This window comes from Diplotaxodon limnothrissa, linkage group LG3 (assembly GCF_057381915.1).
Source record: "Diplotaxodon limnothrissa isolate DT_005_m linkage group LG3, D_limnothrissa_male_GT1.1, whole genome shotgun sequence".
Classification (NCBI taxonomy): domain Eukaryota; kingdom Metazoa; phylum Chordata; class Actinopteri; order Cichliformes; family Cichlidae; genus Diplotaxodon; species Diplotaxodon limnothrissa.
The window spans coordinates 56,268,627-56,295,596 of NC_140598.1; the positions used below are offsets into that span (position 1 = coordinate 56,268,627).

Genomic DNA, 26,970 nt, shown 5'->3' on the forward strand with positions numbered 1-26,970 from the left:
TGTGCACTTAGCTCTCATCCCTTCATTTCTCCACACTCCTCCCTTCCCGTTTGCCAGTTGGTTCCTCTCGCTTGTTTCCTCTCACTGACGTTGAAGGCTGATCTCAAAATGGTAGGGGGAAAGAACATAAACAAGGTGGGATGCCTTGTTCTCTCTGTCATCTTCTATCTGACTTCTTGTCTCTGGGCTCAAATGAAGCTGTAGCATCATTTCTTGTCTGTTCTATATTAGCTGCTAGCCATATCATCCCTCTTCTTTGAGAATCTCTGAAACCTTCTGCTTTAATATTTTATCAAGCCTTCTTCAGTAAGTGGGTGGTTGCTTCTGTGTAGGTGAGTGTCTGAGGGGTTACCTTTGTATTTCTGCCTTCTGTCTCAGGTTTCATCTCACTACTGTCTTGATAGAAACACTCTATTAACCTCAACAGCTGAAGAAAACAATCCTTTCCTTAAGACTTACACTAAGAGATACAAAATGGATAGATGTTAATCAGTGATACAACAAGTGATGCTGTTATTTTCTTATTTGGTTGCATTTCAGTTAAAAGAAGATTGTTATGAGCATGGCCTAATGGAAAGCCTAAAACAGGGAGAACAGCAGCACTAAACCCCGAGCAGGCTTCAGTGACATGACTCTAAATCCGAAATCACATGGCAAATTGGAGCTTAGGTGGAGGTGGGTTGCAAAGAGGCTTGCACAGGCAACTGTACAGCAGCTGTATTCATGCTAAAACAACTCAGATAGAAAATCTAATGTGAGATTTTCTGATTTTCTTTTTTCTCATTACAGAAAAAAAATTCATTGCTGCACAGATTCCTCCAAAAAGCCTTCTACTGAACAATACTGCGAAACATTTGTATTTAATTTGAATGAACCTGCAGTAGACGGCACTTTGGTCCACAAGTTGCTTCGCCTTTTAATTTAAAGCAAGACACAGAAAACTTTATTCAAGACTAGACACTCTAAAACGATCATGAATTGTGTTCAAAGTGTTCAGATTTTCATTTTCAGGCCTTAAAAATTATAACGACTTTACCAAAGAACACCAGAATTTCAGTGTATGCATACACGTGTATGGATAACCCAGATATCCTCTCAACACACACGCATACACGCACACAAAAAATAACCACGGGACTTTCTCAATTATTACACAACACTGATCAGCAGAACCTTCCTCTCTGTGAGGAGAAAGCCCTCATTATTCAGAGAGAGAGCTCTGCACTGCAGGCCAGATGTGGAGGCCTCTGTTTCCGAGGAAGTAGCAATCTTCATCTTCCAACATTTTGTCATCTCGTTACATTTCCGAACAAGGATCCTCCCTGTGTTTCTGCCTGCTCTGAGGTCATCCTGCTTTGCGACACTCCCCCGCCCCCCTCTGTCATCTTTTCACGCCATCAGTTTAACTCGGGTCGGAGCGCAACATCCTCCCTGTATTGCGCAAATCCACACTCACTTGGCTCCTACTGAGGTATGAGACATTATTTGGGATATTTTCACGTGCTGTACATCCCTCAACTCCCGCACAGTCGTTCGCTCGCTTTAAAACGAAATAAATAAAAAGGAAGAAAACCTTCAAAGCAACTTTGTTTGACATTAGAACAACATGGACGGATATAATCACAGTAATTGGACAACCATAACGTCTCTGCCCATAGACACGCTGCCATTAGTAATGACCAAAAAGGCAAGGGAGGCAGGGCGTCGTTTTTATCCTGTTTATGCAGAATCAAAGGGCACAGCAGGGGAAATGCAGAACATAGTGCGTTGATCATTTTATGCTTTGTAGCTCTATCAAGACCAAATTCTGTTCAGTGGGATTAAATTGGCTATGACATGTAGCAGATACGACTCTTTACAAACAAGCGGGAAAGATACAGAGGCACTCATAATTAATCATTGTTGTATCTACACAAGCTCAGCTGAGGCAGGGAAATTGCCACAGGTTGAATTGGTTATGAATATGCGACTAAAACGGCAAATATACAGTAGCTTCGCGCTGAAATTCTCTGACGAGCTGAAGAAGATAAAGACCTCGCGATGAGATGAATTAAAATGTCATTTACTTGTTTACCACTTAAACAAGATAGAAGCCCTCAATTAAGGAAATAATCACTCCTTATCTAATTTAGACATCAACCACAAGCCCTGCACTTTATTTTGGACTCTGCACCTCCTTCGACTCCGCCGCACCTGCACTCCCGCAGCCTGCCTTTTCCCACGGCGCTGTCACAGTCTGTTTTCGGCGCCACGCGTGTTCTCCGAGCAGAGGGACAGCAGAGGCAGGTGCAGCTCTCATTTGCTTTGTATTCCTCTGCTAATCCCACTTATGTCAACCACCAGGGTCCTGTTGGAGAAAACATTGCCCAATTTCCCTAATCAATGAAAGTCTCTCAAAGGCTGCCAGCGCGTGCAGTCAATGCCTGTGTTTACTTAAGGCCACAGATGTTGCTCCATTATTCCAGTTCGTCAAGTGAAAGCGCCTCACTGTTGTGTGAATTTGTCAACATAGCACAGGAACGGAACAGAGGAGGAAGGTGCGCAGCTGGGCTGTGTGCACAGTCATGTATAGATTTACATTGTAAGGTGAAAACATGGCCCAAAACATGAAAGCCAAATCTTCGACGGTATATAATGATGTCTGTGCGTGTTTTAAAGATTCTTGAGGCACGGCTGTGTCTACACTGTAGAGCCTCTGGGTAACTGTTAGCATGAAATATTGTGCCAACAGTCATGAACCCAATCATGGTGACGGTGGCATTGTTGGTTTTTAGCGGCACCGCAGAGAGCATGAAACATGGATGCAGTCCAGGTCGGATAAATGAAGCCAATGGGGAAGCGCCGTTCTGTTTGAAGTCCTACAGATGGTGATTGTCATGGTTACAAAAAGACTTCTGGTCCTATAGAAGTCTGTGGGAAAATATCTTTCTGACTTAACTAGGGTCATCACGACTAACGCAGTTTAGTTTGCGTCAGTTTTTAACGCAATTAACCCATCTGGAGCGCAGAATGAGTCAATATCCCTGAAATGTCTCTGCCAACGCATTTCAGGAAGTTTGACCAAAGTTTGTCCATTCTGCGCTCCAAGATTGCGCTAAAACATTTTATAACCTTAATCATGAAAGCCCTAGACTTGACCTTTGTAAACACTTTCCTATTGAGCTCGTGGGCTCAGGCACTCACGATGAGTAAAAAAAAAAAAAGTCTGTTTTTTAAATCTGGGTGCACTTTTTCATTTCATTTTGTATTCTGTGGTGTATTGAACTAAACTCAGTCACAGACACAAAGTTTGTTGAGCGCCAAGTTACATGCCAGCAACATGTGCTGAACGTGACACGCGAAACGAGCCCAAGCAGAGACTGTAACACCAATTTATGCGAAAATCAAAAAGGATTAAAAACCTAAATAATTTGGGGTTTTCTTAAATATGGATGTTAATCGCTATACGTGTGATATTCATAAAATATTTGTCTCAGATTGGCTAATTGGAGGATATAGTACAGACGATACGATCATTATAGTAAGAAACAAAATGAAGAGGTATGCTGCCCCTCAACAATTTGTTTTTCTAATTTTAAGATATTATATTAGTCTATGGCACTTGAGGGTTATCAACTTAAGGCCCAGCGTTGACACTCTTAACTCCAACAGGGAATGAATGGACCATTGTACATTTCACTCAGCCACAGTTCTTGTTCTGCTATGATATAGCAGCACATAACAAGCTCAAGGGAGCATTTCTTTTCTACCCATCACAGCAGACTAAACCTTCCTTATATTTTCAAGAAATGTAACATCCACCTAACATAAAGAGAAACATGGCAATTACAAACCTATAGCCTCAACCCCTGAAGAGAAACCCAACAAATACCAACTCAAAGTCTTTGATGTCTGCATTTCTTTTCAATTATACATATGTTGGCTCTCTAAATTGGCACTCAGACATCAAAACTTTGAGAGCCCCTGATCTTTGGCTACACAAAGACCCGACAATAGTTGCATTTCTAGTCCTCCTGTGGCATCTGTCGACAACAAGAAAAACAGAACACCACCTGATTTGTGCTGAAAGCATCTTTCACTCAGAAACCCATTTAAACATATGAGCACACTCAACCATATAAAACCATAAATAACAAAATGCCTTCTGACATGCCTCGGAGGGATCAGTGTGAAATACATGTTTCTTAGCATGCGTGCTACTGAGCCTACATATAAAAAGACAACATCTGGCTGCAGTGTGCAGCTTAATTGAAACCATCTGCATGAAGACAGGGATGTCAACTTCTCCCATAGTTCTCTTGTCAAGGTAGAAATTATCCTGATGGCAGCTAAAAAGTCACCTCAGGGACAACAAATCCCACTCGGTAGCCCGAGAAACAGCTGAGAGAAGCAAGAGAACCCCTCAACCCCCCAAATTGGGACAAATATGTATTATGCATCATGCAGAATCATAACATGTCATAACTTTGGCTGACTTAGTAGCTAGAAGAGTAGTTAGAAGTTGACTTGTGAGAATCATGTTCTTTGATTTCTCCAGTGCCTTCAACACCATTCTTCCCTCGGTTCTAAAAGACAAGCTGGTGAACTCTGGAGTGGACCATCACCTCACTACCTGGATCCTGGACTACCTCACCGACCGACCACAGTATGTGAGGACTCAGGGCTGTGTGTCGGACAGGGTCGTCTGCAGTACGGGGGCCCCACAGGGAACGGTTCTGGCTCCGTTCCTCTTCACCATCTACACTGCAGACTTCTCCCACAATTCCACCCAGTGCTTCCTGCAGAAGTTCTCTGATGACTCTGCAATAGTCGGCCTCATCACTGATGGGGACGACAAGGAGTACAGAGGTCTGACCCAAGACTTTGTGGACTGGTGCCAGCTGAACTACCTCCAGATCAACGCCAGTAAAACCAAGGAACTGGTGGTAGACTTCCGCAGGCACAAGCATTCTCCACTGCAACCACTGAACATCCAAGGTATGGACATTGAGGCTGTGGACAGCTACAGGTACCTTGGTGTTCATCTGAACAATAGACTGGACTGGACTCATAACTCAGACGCCCTCTACAGGAAAGGGCAGAGCAGGCTGTACCTGCTGCGGAGACTCAGGTCGTTTGGGGTGGAGGGCCCACTCCTGAAGACCTTCTATGACTCTGTTGTGGCTTCTGCTATCTTTTATGGTGTGGTCTGCTGGGGCGGCAGCATCTCTGCTGGGGACAGGAAGAGACTGAACAGGGTGATCCGAAGGGCCAGCTCTGTTCTAGGATGCCCTCTGGACCCAGTGGAGGTGGTGAGTGACAGGAGAACGGCGGCTAAGCTGTCATCCCTGTTGGACAACATCTCCCACCCCATGCAGCAGACTGTGACAGCACTGAGCAGCTCCTTCAGTGGGAGACTGCGGCACCCACGGTGTGGGACGGAGAGATTTCGCAGGTCTTTCCTCCCCACTGCTGTCAGACTCCATAATAAAGACTTTAACTGATCAAGCACACACATCCATACATATGCAATAATACTAAGTGCAATAATCCTTTCTGTCATCGTTGTATTTTTACTCAGTTGTATATAGTATTTGTATTTGTATTCTATTTTTATCTTATTGTATATTTATTTTATTTTATTCTACTGTATATAGTATTTCATTTTATTCTATTCTGTACAGTTGTGTACTGTATTTATTCTTATTGTATTCTAATTTTTGCCTCATAACTTTTGCACTGTCCACTTCCTGCTGTGACAAAACAAATTTCCCACGTGTGGGACTAATAAAGGTTATCTTATCTTATCTTATAATGAGGTCAGTTCTTTTGGCTCTTAAGCTTTTGCTGAGAGATGCAGGCATGTGCTACATGCCCGACAGCATTATTTTTGACTGATGCTTTCCACTTATGTGGGTTATTTCACTGGAAAGCAGTGCTGATATGATAGTTCTGGGGCATTTTTAAAATGATTGAGACACTTGAGAAAATCCACAAAGGATCTACGGCATCTCAAAATAGAGGAACTCTCAGGCTCGTGCCAAGAAACTATCATTACATGTCATATGCATGCAGGGTGGTGGGTGAAAAATATGAATAATAAACTAAAAGTTGAGACACGATGACAAAAATGAAATTTGACCCTTTGATTTAAGACAAGCGTTGCAAGGAAAGGCGACACATGGCACACACATGTAGTGACTTTGATACTGTGGCACTGGGCGCCACTTCAAAAGGCCAAGTTTCACATTCTGTGGTTAAAAATGGAAAACGACAGCACAAGTTACCACAATGAGGAAACGAAGAGCAGGAAGTGAGGAATAAAATTTGGTCCAAATACCTGAACATAAAACCGACACGAGCGCTCTCTCTTCTGCAACTGCAACCCAAAGAAATTCAAGAGTTAGCATAAAAAAAGAGTCAGGCAATTCCACATGAAACATTTCAGCTTGAAGTACAGATTTCAAAGTAAGTGAGAAACTAAAACATTCACTCTACAGTTTTATGAAAAGCACTTGGCACAATGACTGCGTAATATGTGGGGAAAAAAAAGTAGAGACTCGTGTTAATTAGCCCTAAAATTAGACATACGAGACCAGTAGGAAAAAGCATACTGCATGACACTCTTAACTTTGATTTCTAGGTTGTCACATTTTAAGTTTTATGTTTTATTTGAGAAATTTCCCAAGAGAACACGGTGCAGTTATCCATTAAACGTCTGCCACCACCGAAGAAGAGTTAATGCTAATAGCATTTTAGCATACCTGAAAGAAAGAAAGAAGAAAAAAAACACAGACAGGGAGCTGAGGCACAAAGAAGTGCTGTTAGGACTGCATGGGGAGTGAATCATTTTAATTGAGTTCTGATACAGGCGGTGTAGCCAACAGAGCTGCTGTGTGGCTTAACAGATAGGTTCTAGTACCGTGCTAAATCCCATGCAGATTAGCTCCAAAGAGTACCATTTCCCCATAAAGGAGCCTCTTGCTCTACATCACAGCCCACTCTTCTGGAAGCGTTCCCATCCGCACCGTTAGCCAGCTAACCGTTTGATCATGAAAACGACACTGATCTCACCGTTTGCCAACTCAATCCTTTCATTGTTTGCTGGCAAAGTCTGCTCTGCTTCATTATATTAACAAAAAAAAGAAGAAAAAAATCTTTAATTTGCTTAGCAGATTGTGTCAAAATGATTGAACTTTGGTATTGCCAAAACAGAGAAGAAGAAGAAGAAGAGTTTTGTGGACTCCGGTGTCTCCGTTGGGAGACGTCTCACTGGCGAGGGATGCGGAGCACAAGAAAAACCCGTAGGGACGTTTTTTTGTTCCATAGATGCACGGTACTGCAAAAAATGGACTGTATATCAGCAGACAGAGAATTATAAATCACTGGTAAGCCCTGACCTCTTGAATAAATTATCCCTGTTGCAAAAGCTTTTCCGCCTCACCCCTTCAATACGGCTGCTTTCTCTCTTTTTTTGCCATTTCATCAACTTTAAAAAAGAGACTAAAGACTTAGGTGGCAACCGACACCACGTTAGTCGCCTCTCCCTCAAACAGTCTGTTTTATGTGAAGCCAGTATTTATTTTTTCGAGAGGTATTATAAACTCTAGTTGCTCCGATGCCATTTCACTCATCAAGTTTCCCTTCTGAGGCCTTTTGGCCATCTTTACTGCCTTCCCTCTCCATTGGAGAAAACTGGCACTAAAACCTCAATAGGGACATCTGTGTCTGTTGCAGCAATGAAATAAAAAACAGTCCCAAAAAAGCAATCCGAGAACAGGTGTTCGAGTTCGTCTACAAGTGATGCCGCTCCAGGAAATTAACGATTGACATTTTGAATTTCACTGATGTTTGCTTTTCTGTTGGCCGCTCAGCAGATAGAAAGTATTATTTTAGCTCTCTCTGCCTGAGTGCCCCTTACTGTGCTCTGCTGTGAATTGGGTAATAAATACATTAGATTCAAGTTCAGCGAATATGAAACGCTCTGCACCCCCCACCGCTCGCATCCAGCCCGCTGGAATCTTACCCCGTCGCATTAGCAAAAACAAAAAACACAAGCGGGGCAAATGTTGGCGCCTGGACGGCAACTTTTAAAACTGCGTCAGTGTAAAAATTGATTGCACTTAGTGTAAGAGAAGTGCTCGAAATTGAAAGTCGGTTTTTATTATGAGGCAGACTACAGGGAAAAACGGGGAATATCATTTTACTCAACAGCACAGAGCCAAGCGGCAGATAATTAAAAGAATATCTACTGGTCGGGTTCCGATTGAAGCCTTGTGGTAGGCAGGCCTCTAGACCGGAAACTTAACAGTCGGAATTAATGGATGCTTACACACAAAAGCAGCTCTAGCAAATCAAATCATTCAAATAAATATGTGTAAACCAGTTTCCTCCGATACCTTATTGAGGCTCCGTGCTGCACTGTCTTTGCCACCTGGTGTGAGGTTCCTCAGCTGCACGTCAAGCAGATCCACCAGCTGAACCATGGCCTTCACCGTGTAGGTGATGTCCCCCGCCTGAAGATTGCTCTTGGTTTGCTCTGCCAGCTCCCGGGCGATGACCGCCGCCGTCTCTCCGGCTTTTATCTAAGGAATGGGACAGCCAATCCAGTTAAAGCTGAATTTGTGAAGTTTTTAAACGAGGCGGCTGGCTTGTACGGAATGTTTTTCTCTATAACTAAAGGCAAATCAAAACAACCCCAGGTCCTTTGCTTTTTGCTGCTGTGGCATTCAAAAAGAACACTCTAGAAAACATGACAAATTACTGTATTCATGTATAATGCCCCCTAAAATAAAAGGCGTTTAACCTAAACCTTTTCTGCAACTGCTGCAATATCGCACACAATTAATGTGGTGAGACGATCCTCAGCCGACTGAACACTAGGAGCCAATATTGCATCCAGACATAATTATGAGACTATTGAGGGAATTTCCCAAGAAAGCCTTACACCTTTGTAAAAACTAATAGAGAGCAGTGCAGCTTGGGGATAACAGTGTATACACAGCGCTGAATATATGAAGTTCAACAAGTTATGCGAATGTGCTAGAATCTGACAAGGAAAACGATTACTCTCACCGTCACCCTTTTATTGTTGTATGAAAATTATTGCTTTTTTTTATTTGCACAGTGAACCTTTCATATCTTAAACATTACTTCCAGTTTTCACTGCAGAAATAGTTCAGCCAAATGTATACATACTGTAAAATTAAAGCTTCTGACATTCTCTAAAGCCCTCCTATGAAATGTCATCGTTCAATCATAGCTTAGCTACTTTACAGTACTGTGAGAAAGTCTTGAGCCAACCACCGTTTCTTTATATTTTGCTAAGATAACGGAACATGACTGCAGTGGTTTACTGAAACATGCAAATATACATGTAGATATATAAATATATAAGACAAAAACGGTGCAATTGACAAGCCTGAAAGTCAATACATGGTATTCTTTAACACAGCCCAAACTGTTTCAGGCTTTCCCGTCATTTCTTTAAGTACAGTAGTCATCAGGAATTACACCATACCAAGGGGAATCACTTGGTTGGGGCACAAACACTAATTTATGCCCGTCAAACGATATTATTCTTGCAATTTTTAGTAGAACTGAAGAAATTAAAGCAGTGGGAACAAATTTTATGTTTTGTCGCAGGCTAATAGTTGCAAAGTGGCTAAAATACCAACTTTTTCTGCTCTGTGTAGACAGAACGCTGGTTTATCTATTGAGTTAGGTGCTTTTTTGTGCTTGACAGATTCACAAGTTAGTGTTAATTGGCTTAACAAACAATGAAATATTGCTCTGAAAATTGTCACATGTAAGGACTGGACTAAGAATAAGTGAAAAGCTTCAAATGTCCAAATAAAAACTTGCTAAAGACAAGAACCTCAGCTTCCTCGGAAGCAAAATACAAAGAAGTGAGAGTTTCGCACAGTAAGCAGGTCCGTAAAACATTGCTGAAGTTTGATTTGTGGAACTTTAACAAAATAAGTACTGGATGCTGTGTTTTGAATCCCTTTGCTGATGAAACATATTAGCAAAAATGTAAAACTAACTTTTTATATGCAGTGAAAGATATCAAATATCAAAATAAGAGTAAAAACTGAGTTTTTTCACTATCACCTAATATAGTATGCTTGCGAAACATAAATTAAAAATATTAAAACACCAACAGATGAGCTAGAGCTAGCTTACTTAGCTAGTAAGCTAAGTAAGCTAGCTTACTTAGCTTACTAGCTAAGTAACCTTAAAACTGCTACCCACAGTTTTCATTTTAGCTCAGAGTTTCCACCAAAAAGCAAAACCAACAATCTTTCCTCAATAAGTTCCCAAAGAGCACATTATTTAAAACAAAAACAAAGCAGTTACAGGAATTTTTTCAAATAATATATGAAAAGGTTTCCCCTGATGCCAACAAAACGCTGCTTTTGTTCAAAACGCTTTGACGACAGAGATTTAAATGAAAAAGAAATAAAATAAATGCCACATTCTTTTAGAAATAAATCACACAGTAACTGAGAAACAGATCACTTTAATGAGTAATGCTTGAAATTACCTGACAGCAATGGTGACCGATAAGACAGCCCTGCATGTTGCATATGTCGATGACTACAATGGGAAACTGTGTAGCCTCAGTAAATAAATCTAGAGTTGATTAAATGCCCAATACATATCTGGGTCTTACGCTCTGGGTCAGTTCCCTTTAAAGATTGAACTAATCAAGTCGTAAGATGAGCCCCAAAACAGCGGTGGTATCATCTAAAACAGGATCGTCCTGATTTACTCTGACATTACCTGCTATCATCGCCTGTGAGTTTATTAGTGAAGCCAATTAGGCTGCTTAAATTGGTCTTTACAGAGGTGTAAGCAGAGGAATGTTTCTTTGGAAGATGTTTTCCTCTTTTCCCTCCCTGCTCTCGTCTCTTAATGAGGGGATGTGGGGATGCTAGGTAAATAGCTCTGCTTTCTTTTTCTCCCTTCTGCTTGTCTCGTGTCATTTCCTTTCCTTTTCGTGCTTTATATCTTCCTTTCTCATTTTGAGAAACCATCTGGTAATGAGCAGTGCCACATACAGGACAATGGCCCTAGATATAAAATAACGAAGTGCCAGATGGGCATTCCAATTGTCTGACAGGTTGATCTTCATTAGAGTCTTCCTGTCTCTGCTCCGACAGGCACGCTGCCGGAGTGTGATTTGTTTTAAAAATAAGAAAAGATTAATAACACCTTTGTTTAAAAAAAGCGTGCATATTTTGATTGTCACATCTTTCTGTAGAACTTAACAGGCATTACTCTACACTAGAGTCACCCTGTTAGACCTGAAGTGAGCCGCCCGCCACAGCAGGTTCAGAAAAAGCTTTGCTGTAGTTAATTTCTCTAAACAGCAGCCAGTTGCTGAGCTTTATTGCACTGCTGAAATGGGCCCGCGCTGCACAGAAATGCACCTGATAATTTCCCCGCCTTCTATTTTGTTACCCAACAGCCGTTCTCCATCCATATCCGCAAACTGCCGTTTGTTTAATGGGCTGAGCTTTGTGCCGTCGAGTACACCATAAGCGTTATAACATGTACGCCTCGGGGTCCTATGAGTTTAAGGGAGAACATTTGCAGCACTGCCTGCAATTCATAACCTGGAGCCCTGATCCTCCCTTGCAGTAACCTTCCCCTCCTTTAAGATTTGATTCCCTTACAGATTTTAACAACGGGAGCTTTATAAATATGGAGCTTTGCATAATAAATCGCCTGCAGAGGAGGAGATCCGAATCGTTTGCACTTGAGAAGTATAGAATGCAAATAACCGCCGGTTCATGTAAGACAGAAAGCGGTCTGCATTAGCTGTTACCCACAGCAGGCTATTACACTATGATCCTGTGGTATTGGTTTTCACTCCAACCCAACCCAGCCACCCACTCACGCCAAACACATGCACGCACAAGAATAACCTTTCTATTGAGTAAAGCCTTTGGCTAATCGATGACATTAATGGACCAATTAAGAAGAGACAATAGGACAAAAGGAGAAAAAAAAACCCCACACAAAAACTAAAGTCCTCTGAGTACAAATGATGTACGCATCCCCGATGTGCATTGTGATGTGCGGCGAACGTTCGTCAGAATAAGGTAAAAGGGTGCCGTTGTGTTCAAGCTAAATCCAAATACATTTAAGCTCAAATCCTCCAGGCTATCTTCAAGCTTTTTCCCACAATTTTATTCTAAAGAGAAATGTGTGATAATTGCTAATCAGGAAAAACAAACACACACACAAAAGCAGTCCATGAACTAAATTATATACCCTGTGAATCTGTGCATCTTTCTTTTCCAATACTTTTGTTACCTTTTGGCTGATGATGTTGACCCAAGGCGAGGTACAGTTGCTAAAGTCAGGCCCCTGGGAGTCCCAGTATCCTTCGGGGCCCATGCACATGTATGAGGCCACACCTAGAGAGCGAACGAGAGATAGGGAGGAGAGTTAAGAGGCTTTGTGGGAAGAACTGCGTCAGATTTACTAGATTGGGTTTGTAAACGCTCAGACAATCAACTTTATCCATATTTTGTGTAGTACTTTTGCTATTTGCAAGAAAATCCCAAGGAGCATAATTCTTCAAGTGATTAAATTAATGGATGTAGAAAAATGTAATTGGACAGCTTTATCTTATAGCGACTGAAATGAAGTTGCTTCACTCGAGGCCAGTTGGAGTTGCCCACGCGGCGTCTGTATTTAATCATTAAAAGTCAGACGGCGTCTGCATGTGTGTGACAGTTCGGCTCCTGCATACGCAAGAAAACGCACCAAAATAGGTACCAATTAAGTCTGCCCTAGCTTGAATTCATCAGGAAGGTCAATTAAGACGGGCTCTCTGCTGACAGAGAGGTGCTCCGGTGAGTGAGCTCCTTGCAAAACGCTCCATTTGTGACTTTAGCACAAACACACATCCAGAAACTGACCAGTGTCTGTTAAGCCCCTCTGAATCTGCTGTACCTACCATCGCTTTCAGCTGAACTCACTGTTACTGCAAAATGGCATCGAGGTAGAAATGTAGAAATGCAGCTTGCTTGTTGACTCGTTCTGCCGCGCTCCTCAAATAATTTGCTCCCATATTTTCATAGCTGACATCAGCACGGCTACACGCTGACATTAAATCGCCCTTGCTTGTACTTAAAGGGAGGGTGAGACTGCCGGTATTAACAGATAGAACTTTTGACTGATATATAATTTCCTTCCCCGGTCCACCTTGGACAGCTGTACGTTTGATGGGTTTATAAGATAAGGGACTCTGTATTTCTGCCTATATTTAGAGGCAAAGGGGCATAAAAGACAGAGGGAGAAAGAAGAGGGAGTCGGAGGAATGCTGGGGGATGACAGCGGGCGAAGTGATGGTACATGGAAGAGGAGCTCGAGGAACTTTCAACGAGTGGCAGAGGAAGCTCGCACAGTTGTGTATTGCTTGGCAGTGCCGTCTGAAGTGCAATGGCTTTGAAGAGTAGCGCTGAGAGGAGGTGGGGTATGTGTGCCTCTTATCTTGCCTTGTGATGCCTGTTAGTGAGGTCTCGATGGGTGCTGGTGTTACCCAGTAATGAAGACTGTATGTAAATGTGTGGGCCTGAATCTCGGTGCTGATTGATGAAACGAACAGACTTTTTCCAGCATTCGAGCAGGATTTGGGGGCTATGATGTCACTCTACTATGTATAAAATAAAGCATGACAGCTTCTGTTTTATGTTTTAATCATTTATTATTAACACTGAGTTATTTTGCTGATGCAACAACTGTATGAATGTAGTAGGTAACCCCTTTAATTTCTCCTACCATAATCTGGCCCTGCTACAGATTGGCCCTGAACTCTGGATGGAAAATGGATGGATGGACTATAATCTTCATCCGTGTATTACGAGAGGATTGGCCTTAAAAAATAATTTGATCATAGCCAGGTTCCATTTAAATATGAAGTGCTCCCCCCGAGTTTTTACTTCCTGAGGTAAAGCTTTTATATCAAAAGCCGGCCAACGCTGATTTAATCTCGATGTACTCAGGCCTCCATTCTCTTATTATCGATACGGCGACGGGGCTCGAACGAGACACGCATAAACAAAGGCCCGATGCCTGACAAATGAAGCGCAGCAGCCCTTTCAAAAGAGCCGAACGCAAACGTGTTTAGCCGCTAATTAATTACATGAATTGCGCCCTGAGAGACAAGAAGTAAATATGGCCGTGCGCCGTGCCGGTTACCAGTTTCCACACAGATGCGATGCTAAGCTATCTTTAGCCGTGCATCAGTGAGTCAGGAGGAGAGAGTGAGTTAGGAGGACAGGAGGCGAGAGAATGAGTGCTGCAGGGGGAGTGTAAACATAAACAAAACACACACGGTGACAACATCAAGGCAAAGAGGCTCACAGTAGACTGTGTCTCCTAAGGAGAGAGCTGACATCCTCACACAGACGAGAAGCAAAGAAAGCACATCCGCGTATCTCATCAGGAGAGCGCTTTCAGCTCTAAACATGGGAATCTTTGAGATTTGCAGGGAGTGATTAGGTCAACTGCAGGTCGTTATTTGACGTAATGTCACTGGCATTATGTAAGCGGCAGGAAACGCAATGAATAAATCATACGCCCATCTGAGGTGCGTGAGGCACGTGCAAACCTATTTTCCTGGTTTTGACCAAAGAAAATGAAGAGATCTGGGAGAATAGTTCCAAATGCTACAGCATCCACAACAGAAAAGATGACAACGACAACAACAGAAACAGCGTACAAGCCAACAGCTTCACCAGATAATTAAATCTCTTCTCCGGGGAAAGACCTTAAAAGTGAGTGCACTAAAAATGTCATCACCTACACTGCACGGGATAACTTATGTTATTTGTACCGAGCAACTGTAAAGGAATTCAGCCTGGAAGGATATCTTTTTATTGATCCCTGTAGTGAAACTAATTCTCTATATTTAACCCATGTCCAAGTACTCGGAGCAGCAGACGGCCACTGACCAGAACCTTCTTTCCGTGAAGTTCAATTTTATCTGTGCGTAGGTAGGCTTGTTATGGAAGTCTAGATTGAATATCATGGGTAATTACAGTTGCTGCTACTACTTTTTTATCTCTGAGTTTATTGGGACGATAATACACTACCTTAGCCCCCACTCAGGTGTAAAGACCTGCCATTGACCCCATGTAACCTAGTAACTGGGGAAAAATGTGTATTGACAGTGGTTGTCAGAGGTTGCTAGAAAAATTAGTTGCAAAGTAGCATGCTGCACTGAAACCTCCTTGAGATTGCTTTGGTTGCTATAAGACTGCTGCAGTCACACATTGTTTGCATAAAAGTTGGCAACTTGTCTGCAGTAACTCTGCAACCACTTGAAAAGGAGTCGTTCACCTTCAAAATAAGAGTTGCACCTTTTGAAATTGGTTGGTTTCAGTGATGAGACAACTTTTTCAAGTTTCACTCCATCCACATGGTTACTTTGTGGCTGATTTAGTTTGCAAACACTCACTAACAGGGTGTTGGTGCAGCACCCTCTTTGCAACCGTTTTTTCACCTAGCAACAGCTAGCAAAGTCCAGCAACCACTTGCTAGCTAGTCAGGGAATATACACTTTCCCCTAGCAACAAGATGTTCCTGGCTCTATCCATACATGCTCATGTCTTAGTCCTGCTCTAACTTTTCCTTCAATTCAATTCAATACAATTTTATTTAACTGTACAGTATCAATTCACAACAACAGCCGTCTCAAGGCGCTTTAGCCCAGCAATTACATTCTCCTCAATGAGCAAGCAGTTGGCGACAGTGGGAAAGAAAAACCCTCCTTTAACAGGAAGAAACCTCAAGCAGAACTAGACATCCATCTGCTGCGGCCAGTAAAGTGAGACAGGACAAAATAAATAAATATAAATACCTAATGATCCAGGTGGACAGGGCATCTTGGCTAACGTTCCCTGCTTCGTCCTCGGCCAGGACACGTCCATCATCACCAGTGGACTGCAGTACTCCACCCTAAGATTTGGTAGCTTAGCGGTGGCCGGGGCCGCGTTGACATCTTCTTGCTCCAAATCTTCCAAGACCGTCTGGTACGGTTCCACCACTGCCGATGTGGTTCGTGGCGACTGGACCACCAAAGGCGTCGTGGCGGGCACCTTGGTGGTGGTGGTCCTGGATGTCGTGGTTGTCGTGGTAACAGGAGGTCTGGTGGAGGTCCTCGTTGTTGTGGTCGTGGTATCCATGTACACCATTATCGAGGAGGACGTTTCTAGGAAACGACAAAGAGAAAGGGGACGACAAAGTGAGCCGATGAATTCAAATGTAAAAAAAAAATTTAAGAAACTTGAAAGCAAATAATTTTGCTTTTAATTTAATTTTTAATAATTTTTTTTACTCCGTCTGTGTCGCTGAGAGAAAATTTATTTTGGTGCAGGTAGAAAAAAAAACCAAGCTTGAGTGTATGCATGTGGGTTTATTCTTTCCTCCTTCTCCATGTGTCAGTTGAAAGAAAACAGTTCAAAGAGGATCAACTGGAACTGGCAGGTGTGACTTACACGGGTGTGCGTTTGGTCTAGTTCTAGACCCCCGTCGGCTAAGCTTACACACACTACACAAACTTCCAGCTGTGTAGTCTAAATGCGGCTGTTGACGAGGGCATATCTCTGCGAGTCAATACCCGGGTTTTGTAGCTCTGTGCTATTTCGAGGTCAGCCGGGACAAACTGAAATACCTGTTTCCTGCATGCGAGTCTTCCCTGCGGTTACACTCCAGGAGGTTTTTGCTAATGACGCTGTTTGCCTGAGCTGTTGGGGGACAAAGGCTATCATAACACCGGCGTGCACCGAGATGTGCTCGCACACCGGCTCGGTAATCCTCTTCCTCCTACTCAAAAGCACATACCGCTCTTTGACTCCCTGTCATCAATCACGCCATCTTCTCATCCATCCTGTCCCTTTTAGAAGCTTTCCCCTGGGCCCCTGATTGGAAAATAGAGGTCCCAAATTAATTTAGCTACAGGCTTTTTATGAATGCGTGGACTCGATTAAGCCAGAGAAGGTCAGAGGACACATGGGGAGGCCATGCTTCATAATGCATTTTCCAAAGCTTGGCTTTAGTCTACAAAAATATGCCCAATGGAATATTTTTACTCTATTTTAATAATATGTATAATCTGTATTATTCTTTATACAGTGCTATTTTTGCTACCCTGACATTTCTGTATGTCGTGATCCTATTACTGAAAGCGATTCGAAAGAAGAAAGCTTGCTGTAGACTCTTTAAACAAATGAGAGTGCTCTCCCTCTCTCTCTCACACACACCCACACAATTTGGACCTCAGCAAAAAGAAAAAAAATGCAATTTGTGACATTTGTCGTTTCCGACTAATGCAAAGATACAATCAAGATGACAGAAGTGACAAATGGTACTAATCTCTGTATGAAAGGAGAGCAAAACAAAATGTAATGAGGGTTGATTTTAGGTTGGCACACGTAATGGACGTCACGCGTCCCAGAGAGCTCAGATAACAGACACCCCCTCACTCCCTCCCATCCTCCTCGAAACGCAATTCCCTCTGATTCAATTTACAATCGGACAATTTCTCTGTATGGTAAATTTGGTAGGAGCAAAATAAGACAGCATAAATTAGCGCCGCTGTTGGGGACGCAGAAGCCCCCGGAGGCTGTAATGACATCCGACTTCTATCAGCAGTCAATGCATTTAACGCTTAACAGCGTTCGACGACAGCCACGGTTGATTAAATAGTTTGCCGCCGCGGCGAGAGTTCCAGACTGATTGAGTATTTGTCTTCTCCTGCTAACAAAAGAGTTTGTTGTGTTTTCAAGACCTGCAGGTACCTTGGACACTCCTGTGGAGGCACTCCATCAGTAAAGCGGAACTATAACAAGAACCTCATTGAGCTGCAATGTGAACTAAAGGCACGCAGAGCCTATTTACTCCCGACTACCCGATAATGCAGCTTTTACAACTTCCAAATTTCTATCGCAGGCAGGAAAAAACAAAAACAACACAAATTAGCGCACGTAGCAGACAACAGTGGTAAGTGGGAAACACAAACATTTCAAACAGCAGGCTGTCACAGAAGTGGATATGGGTGCAAGCGCTTAAAATAAGCCCAGCACAAATGTACAGTCACACACGCCAGCCCTCGTCAGCATCATAAACTGACACTGCCACCCGTCAACAGGGCTTTAAAGAAACCACACGAATGCTCAAATACTTATTTAGCATTTCCACCAGCCGACCAAGACATCCCCATTTACATCCTACATCCCCTATTAACCGGCGTCATCAATCTGCTCCGCAGCAGCCTTCAGCTGCGATCATCGTGGAAATGGGACGAAGAAATATCTTCAAGGGCACCACCAGTCTATTTATTTCATTATTTATGAGATAACTCATTTACGCGTATTCATATCTGTATTTGAGAAGAAATGACCTCGTATACGATACGCCAAACCCTGGAAAAGGGGAAGCACAATCAATCTCAGGATAACTGAAATCAGCTGGAGGTGCTAAAACTGGGTGTTGTAAAAGAAAAACCATTAGAGCACCTGATGGGAATCTGATCATGGATATTCACAGCTCATATGGGGGTCAGCAAAGGTCACAGTGCGCCGGCGAAGATAAGCCGGTGGCTAAACAGGTGTGCTGAGGGGCCTGTTAGGATAAGGGGATGATTGTACTGGTCAGGAATGCTGATACTGAAGTGATTGTGACCGTGAGGGATTTTGCTGAGGGCGTGTTTTTTGCTTAGACACTTATAAATGCAGACTAATGTAAGCACACTACTGTAAACGGATAATGAGGTAATTCTTTGCTGAGTAAATATACAGAGGAGTACATTCTTCCTCGTATGACTCATGCTAGAATTAAAAAAAAATGAATGTAATCAGCAATAAATTGATCCATTATTTGTTTTAGTGCACTCAAGAGGGCTAAAGCTCCTGTTGGTAATAGACTGTATATAAAAGACACACATAGCTAATACTTTAAAGCATTAGATGCTAGCGCCGAAACCCTGAAAAGCCTGTACAGTTCTCACATGAAAACAAAGTGGTATTAAGTATGTGATGGCAGGATTTAATTATGCTGTTCCATTCATCTAATTTTTCTGCTTATCTCATTCAGGGTCGCAGGTGTGCTGGAGGCTATCCAATGTTATGTTGGGCTCATGTTGCTTGGTAAGAACCAGACTGAATAGGCAATTGGGAAAAGGAATAGGAATATTCTGTACCACCTCCAAAAACGTGCATGCATACTAGACCCTGAACGATATAGGATTTTTCAGACGATACAGATATTTGGTGATATCGGATGATATTTTCATTATAATTTTTATTTCAGCCACACCAAATACAGATTTACCAAACAGTTGCTAGATGTGGTTATTTATTTACTGGTTACGTTCTCCCCAACTACTTAGATTAGCGGTCCCCCGGGCTGTTTGGTACCGGGCCGCGAAAGTTGATGCTCGGGTGTGAAATTTATGGTTTTCATGTTTTTTATCGGTTTTTATATCTTTATTTTTTTAATTGTTTTTATCGTTAATTCAGTTTCCCTGGGTCTTTTCCCATGTGTTATGCATAAATCTTCTTTTTTCTGGTACCGGTACTGGTTTTATTTTGTTATATTTATCCGCGACACCTTAAAGGCCGGTCCATGAAAATATTGTCGGACATAAACCGTTAAGTGGCGCAAAAAATGTTGGGGACTGCTGACTTAGATAATCAAGGTGTTGTGTTTGTCGCACTCCAAATACAAGTTGCCAACAGCAAAGTTGCAGTGCTGGCCTTTACAAATGCCTGAATAGCTAATGTTTGATCAGATTTAATAACATCAATCTGCCGATAAATCAGCTGGCCTCTAATGCATACATAGATTTTGTTAGGTATTTTAGTACCATGGGAGCATTTACTGGATATTGTTTTATAGTGACATTATACAGGAAAACTCTGTCATTCAATAAGGCCCCTTTGTTTTAGTTATTTTTCTCTTTGACCCAAGAATTGATGTGTGAGAATCACAGGCTGGTACAAGGTTGAAATACCACAGAGATCACTCCCTCAGCTACATTAGTTTCTTAATCTTTTAGGAGACGCCTGTTGAGGCCAAATGGTTTGTTTCAGATTTCACTAATGTAAGAACTCTTTGTTTTGTGCCTTGAAAATATGTCGCTGAGATAATCACAATTGTAGCTGAACTGATACACTACACAAAGGATGCTTCTTCACCCAAGGGCAGGAAGACGCTGCCTTATCTTGGTCTGTACTGGTTTAAACTGATAAATCTGCTGTCTCATGAATTTTACCCTCTATATAAACTGTTGTACTTGTGAATAAAGTTGAGTCAATTTGGGAAGACAACCTGAAGCAGTCTCTGTTTTCTTGTTCTCCCAAGCTGCTCCCGAGCTCGTACTAACACGCTGAATGGCATGCTTGAATATTACTTGAGAATATATTTGACTGTGTTACAGACTAAGGGACATTCTCTGCTGATAGGTGAAGGTACATTCTCTGCAGATAGACGTCCACGCCTCGGAGGAAGCCGATCCACGGAGTAGGCCTTGGAAACCGTTTCCTTCAGATTTGTAAGTAAAACACTACAGGAGTGTTAGCACTGATAGCAAAAGAGGTTCAAAGCTCATCAATAAATAACGACAACTAATTTAAAAGACTGCACGACTGTGAGATTCGGTCAGATTTCCCCTGTAAACTATTCTCTTTATACACAGCGTAAAAGGAGGTGATATACTGACTTTCTTTCCAAGGTAAAGATTACCCCCCAAAATACAACCTCTCTATATTTTATGTTAGTAGCTTTTTGGTGTTACTTCTTATAGATGGTTCTGGCACACTCATCTCCCAGACTAATGTTATTCATTTCGGAGGACAGCTTGTTTTGAAAATGAGATTGTAGCTATTTGTCTGCCGTAAGTTGAATCTGTGAAAATCTTTCCGAGTAAGTAGCCGATGGGGTGAAATTCACGCTTTAAGCATAAAGGATGTTGTGCTGCACGACTCTGCTTAGACGCTAAACCCGCGTACACAAATGAAAATGGAGAAATGACAAATTTTATGTCGTGTGCAATAGCCTTCTGAATATTTTGTCAACAAACACTGCCAAAAAACTGAAAAACGCCAACTGCTTCTCGAAGTCAGAGGCCATAAGATCTCTTTAGTTTACTATTTCTTTTAGAATAGTGATGATAAAACTCATCGTGCCACCTCCCTGAATGCTGCCGGTGATACGACAGAGAAATATGACTGGAGGATATAACCATCACGGCATGAGGTTAATTTAAAGTCACTGGGAACCTCGTCTGGAATGTAATTCCATTCTTCCATTTGATCCCGTTGAGTCCACCGTCAAATTATTTTTCAGAATGTCCTGTCTACATACTGCATGTTAAATATGCCTACACACACACACACACACACACACACACACACACACACACATATGAAAGAGAAGAAAGTGTCCTTGAGCAAACTTAAATATCTTTTCCATGCGATGAGCACAGGAGAAAAAAAGAGAAAAGCCAGCAGCAGCAGACAGCAGCCACAGTCTGCAGGCACTATCGCCTTGGAGACAACACAAGGACATTTTGTTTTGCTTTCGCCAGCTTCCCCATTTGATTCAAAGTGACAACGAGAGAGCGAGAGGGGGGGGAAACGATGCGAGCAGGTCTTTGGTATGCCCCGAGGAACTACTCTGTGACCTTACGGGACGATATGAAGGGCTTGTCACATTTTGGTTTGAGTCTCTTAATGAACTGGAGTAACTCTTTTATTACCCAGATATTTTATACAGCAATCTTTGTATGAAAAGATTCCACATTATAATGATGCGGAATACCGCAAAGATTCCTCGGGAATAAGGCCATAAGTATGTTCCAATGCCAGCAACCTCTCGATTCATGAAACAAAGCAGGCACTTCAGCGTCCTCTTCGACTTCAATAAAATGACATCAAACCTCAAAGTGATTCCTCTTCTGTATATTTAAGCTTCGATGCGCTCTCAAAGGCATTGCAAAGTTGATTAAAAAGAATAAGAGCTACGAGCTGCTCCTGCTTTCTAAGCTTGAGGGCTCCTGAACGTCCCGAATGTTCGTGCACCACCAGCCACCTTTTCATTCATAGGATAGTAGCGAACTTCTGTGGGCACTCTGACTTCTACTCTCACTGAAACGCAAGCTGCACTCATCATTTACACCTCGCTTCTGTTGCCCCCCGCCCCACGCCGAACGTGTGAAGCCTGTTTCCACCACACATAGAGCTTTGTGCTTCATTTCAAAGCATTCATTTCTAACTAATTAGCCTCTCTTTCTGTATCCCAGGGCTCGTGGCTCCCACAATTAGATAAGCCCGCTCTACTTTGCTCCAGGAAAAAAACCTGCTATGCTATTATGAAATGGATCCGGTTCATGTGACGTGCCTTTCCGCACCGTGAGCAGACTTGCGTCTCGGAGAAACTTCTGCAGACTCGAGATCAAAAGAGCTGGAAAGGGCTTTTGGGGGTAAAAATGAAACGAGCATCAGCCAGTAGAGTGACACTTCCAGCCTCGCGCTGAACCCAATTACCTCCTAATTTTAGCATTTGAACCCTTATGCGTTACATCTTCAGCCGGGCTGTAGTAAATTTTGGACAGTCTATGTGTGATGTCACCCATTAACTTTCTTCAAGTTTGTTTAAAGCATGTGAAATGAGATTTCTGTGAGCTGCTATATTTTTAGACTGAATCGTACGTGAAGCCAGAATCCACGATCAAGGTTGTTAGCAGGCCATAATGATACTTCTGTCATTTGGATGTTTGATCTGAGAGCGCTGCTTTCACGTTGTAAATTCGTCTGCGTCTTACTTTTTTTTTATGACATCAGCACTGTTTTGTAGAAATAGGAGGTATAAAGTAAAAGTGAGAAGATCTTTTTGAGCAAATTACAGTGTGGCTGTGATGTCCACCCAAGTTGGACATTGTTGGGTACCATGTTGAAGGCAAAGCTTTTGGATTCTTCAAGGAAATGAGGTAGTGTACACGACATTTTTAATCAGTTCCAATTAATCTGTTGAACAAAACAAGAAAAAAATGTTAACATTCCCGTGTGATATACTTGCAATTTAAAAGTCTGATTATTTGTTTCTCCTGTTTGAAGCAATGCATAAGACTGCAGTCTTGTTTGGGCAGCATGCATCAAGACAAACCAGAACATGGTGGCTCTTAACAGTTCATTAGCTTAACAGAGTAGCTAATAGTAGCTAATTGTAATTTGTGGAAAAAAGCGAGTTTTCTTGTCGTTGGTTGGTTTTATTGCACAAAGTAATGAGAACTGAAATCTACTGAGAATAACAAATGTGAGCTTGAGCATAATTTGGGTGAAAACCCATTTGGTGATTAACTATAATTAAAGTCTGACTAACTGTGACCACAGACTTGTGGGTGGTCAGACAGAGGACCATGGATACCTCACTGTGGCATAAGTGCATTCGTCTTTGAGCAAGATAGGTTAAAAATTTGCTATGTAGCTCGCTTAAACTGCAGAGCTTGCTAGTTAGCCCCTTGATTACTTGCAGAAGATTTAATATGATATGATTTTTTTTTGTCTAGGAAGCTTTAAAAAGTGCTTAAATTTAATTTTCCTTCAAGGAGAGAGTCACACCTGTTGCTTCCCCCCGTTAGCAGGGCTTACGCAAAGCTAGCAAGCTTCATCGTACAGAGCAAGGTGTCAATATTTTCATCAACTCTAGACAAAAAAAACCAAACTTCTAATTTCAGACAAGTCCAACAAGTTTGAATCAGCTTTCTGCAGCTTCTCTGTAGAAATGGATATTGAACTAAATTGATAGTCATAAAAGTCAACATACATCAATGCTGCATGTCATGCTAGCAGGCTCAAAAGAAATAAACTTTATGACTCTTTAGCTTCACTTTAAGCACATTTAATTGATGTTTCTAAATGTAAGACAAAATGTTTAATGTAAAATGAAGAGATTACATCCCAATGTGGCTCTAACCTGATATGGCAAAGAGAACTGGCTTGTTCACTCATTCAGACAACAGCTAAGCGATCATAAATCAGAATCATAATGTAAAATTTTATCTTGGGACATTTTTTTTTCATCTATGCAGAGAAAAATAATAAAAGCAGTAGCATCTCTTTCATAACACAACATCAGTAGCCATTACTTTCACGGCTTTATTCACTCATTTCCCTAATGTTTATGTCATACAATCCCACTGAAATGCTACACGTCCTCATGAGTTGAGGGGAATGGGTTGAAAATAAAATGATGATAATTATGATGAAAGTCGTCCTGCCATTAAATGGAACCTTTTGAGACAAGCCTACAAATCCATCAGGGAGTGTAACTGGGGCTGTGGGTGCGGGGCTGCTGCTGCTGCTGCTGCTGTGGGTGTTGGTGGGGAGGAGGTGCAGTAAATTATGCAGCCAGACATCCGGTAATGCTTCGATATCATCTGACATGATGAGAACCATAATGGATGGGAGCCATGCATTGTTTGGCAATTAATTTCTCATTCCCGAGCTCTCTTCCCAGGACTTGAGAGGGCATCGATGGAGGTCACACAGTGCTGGGAGAAGCGTATGCACCGGGCTGATATGTATGCACACATGGACACGGGCCCGGAGAGACACTCACTGTGTTTGAGGTAAATGACAGAAGAGATATGAGCTAAGTCTGCCTGCAAATGCGCTATCCTGAAGTACTGAAGGATGAATTAGCCACAGCTGTGCAGTAAACAAGCAGTGTTTTAGCCTAATGTGAACGTAGCTTTTGTGCATTTGCAAAACAGGATCTTCTGAATTTAATCTCTACATTTATATTTTCACATCTCGAAAAGGCGCTCAATTCGCCCTACCAGTGAAGCGTGGTAATAAGAAGTATGCAAATCTGTTCCAAGTCTACATGTCTACAGTATGAAAGACAAAGCTGTGATAGGGTTGCATTCAAACTCACAGTGTACAGAAACCCAATATTTAGCATCAAGCTACAAGGAAGAATGCTGGAATGAGTTTTTATCCTTAGAGCCAAACCTTGAGTCTCTAGTGGCTAGTGACACAGCCAAACATCGTCAAACATATCAGGGAAGGCAGAAAGAGGAAAAAGTAAGGTGCGAGGACTTTGACTGTGACTTTATGTTTTTTTTCCCATTTCTGCAAACGTCAGGAGAGATGGATTGGTTGTTGGCCTTAATTGAGGGATTGCCTGCCACCTCTCTCACTACACAGGTGATCTGTGTATGATTTCTGGATCAAGGCAGAGCCGCCAAGGCCAGTGATGGATGACCAGTCAGGAGGAGAGACGCATATGATATATATTAGGGTATCACAGAGAGGGTATGAGCACATGGCACATTGTAAACTACCTGAAACATGGGCATACCTGCTCAAAGGTCTCCCCTAATTCAGTCTCAGAAAAATGGGCACAGCAATTATATTTGCTAATATATCACAATTTGTTTTTAGCCCTGCTGTGAAACATCCAAAAACATCTCTTAAACAACGACAACGAGCTCGCTCTCTCAGTGCAAAAAAAATCTAAAGCTGCATTACTAACAGAAGGCCATTGTGTTGCGGCATTAAAGGGTTTGCTAGAAGAATTTGTGCATAAGTTTGTGTATGTGCAACATCAGGGTTGGGTGCACAGATTTGCGTACACGTGTTAGAAAAATCATTTTCGACTATAATCCTAAACCTTGCACTTTCCCTCGAAGAAAATTGCCCTCTGCGAGAGGTGCACCAGGCATGTGATAAGTGCCTCGCCTGCAAATAAGCATGTAGCCTACATTCCTAAGCCCCAACATCAAAAAGGGCTTCATTCAGCAAGCAAAAGGCTGCATTTTTATGGAACAGTAGCATTTGGTTTGAATTGCTCAGCATTATATTCCTCAAAGCATTGTAAGGATAAAAAAAAAAACTATGATGATATATGACAAATGCAGGGTATCTCTGAATCTATATAATAGCTTGTCAAAAAAAAAGCAGAAAAAAGTGATGACAGTTATTCTAAGCCAAGCACATGAGCAGTGGAACAGAAAGGACAACAGTTTGTTGCCTTTAAAAGCACACTGAGTCACACTCACATTATCTGCAGCGACTTTGCCAGCCTGCATTTACTGCTTAGACAGTCTTAATCAATTTAGCATGTGTCAGGCTCTTCCAAATAGAGCCAAGATGGCCCGAACGTCCAAAACATTGGCTGTTTCGGCATGAAGGTCGGGGTGTCACGTCTGCTGACTCTCTCCAGGCCAGCAGGGCTGGCGTTGTGCCTGGGCCAGATGGCAACATGTGGCAGAATTACAAGATTGTCAGACAATGAATGTATCCATGACACCAACTGTGCCACATCAAATGCACCAATCATGAGTCGATGAAAACAGTCACTCACGCAGCGACACACGCAGACATGAGAGGGTGTTTGACTAAAACGGCAAGATGAATCAAAGACCACAGAGGCACTGCTGATTTCTGTAAAGTGTCATAATCAGGCATAATTAAAGCCATTCACAACAAACACACCATTATAATTAGGGGTGGGGGAAAAAATCGATACCGTGTAGTATCGTGATATTTTGTTTGCTAATAATGTATCGATACAGGGACAGCAGAAATCGATATTTTGTTACAAAAAAGGTTTTTGTGCTCTGACTTCAGAGCATGTTGATCCTTTTTCTGAGCAAGAATCCTGACATTCCTTCACTGTCCAAATGTGTTTAACTTATTTTTGGCAGCAATAAACATGACAGTTTACTTATTTTAATTTAAGACGTTTTATTTTAATTATGTTTAAAACTTTTTTATTTACTGTAAAATTATTTTTTGTTTTAATTTACTTTCAAATTCTTCAGTTGCTGAATGGGCTGCATAGTTTTCATAAATTGCATAGTTCAGAATAGCTATAATTGTACCAGATGGTTGCATTCAATTAAGTTGGACTAGACTGTAATACAAACCGTTCAGTTTGTCAACAATAAAACTGACTTAAATGAGA

At 42.0% G+C, this 26,970-nt stretch overlaps 1 protein-coding gene across 3 annotated transcripts in view; it reads right to left on the minus strand.

Moving 5' to 3' along the window:
• LOC146636642 (adhesion G protein-coupled receptor L3) overlaps window positions 1–26,970 on the minus strand; it is a 268,557-nt gene that overhangs the window by 73,134 nt on the left and 168,453 nt on the right. For 2 of the 3 annotated variants that reach the window (XM_085349627.1, XM_085349626.1), the window contains 3 exons: window positions 15,860–16,210; window positions 12,304–12,407; window positions 8,379–8,564 (listed from right to left, as the gene is read on the minus strand). In XM_085349627.1, coding sequence (XP_085205753.1) covers window positions 8,379–8,564; window positions 12,304–12,407; window positions 15,860–16,210 — 641 coding nt within the window. Of the gene's footprint in view, window positions 1–6,319; window positions 6,359–8,378; window positions 8,565–12,303; window positions 12,408–15,859; window positions 16,211–26,970 lie in introns of all 3 variants that reach the window. The other variant, XM_085349628.1, reaches the window with a different exon arrangement.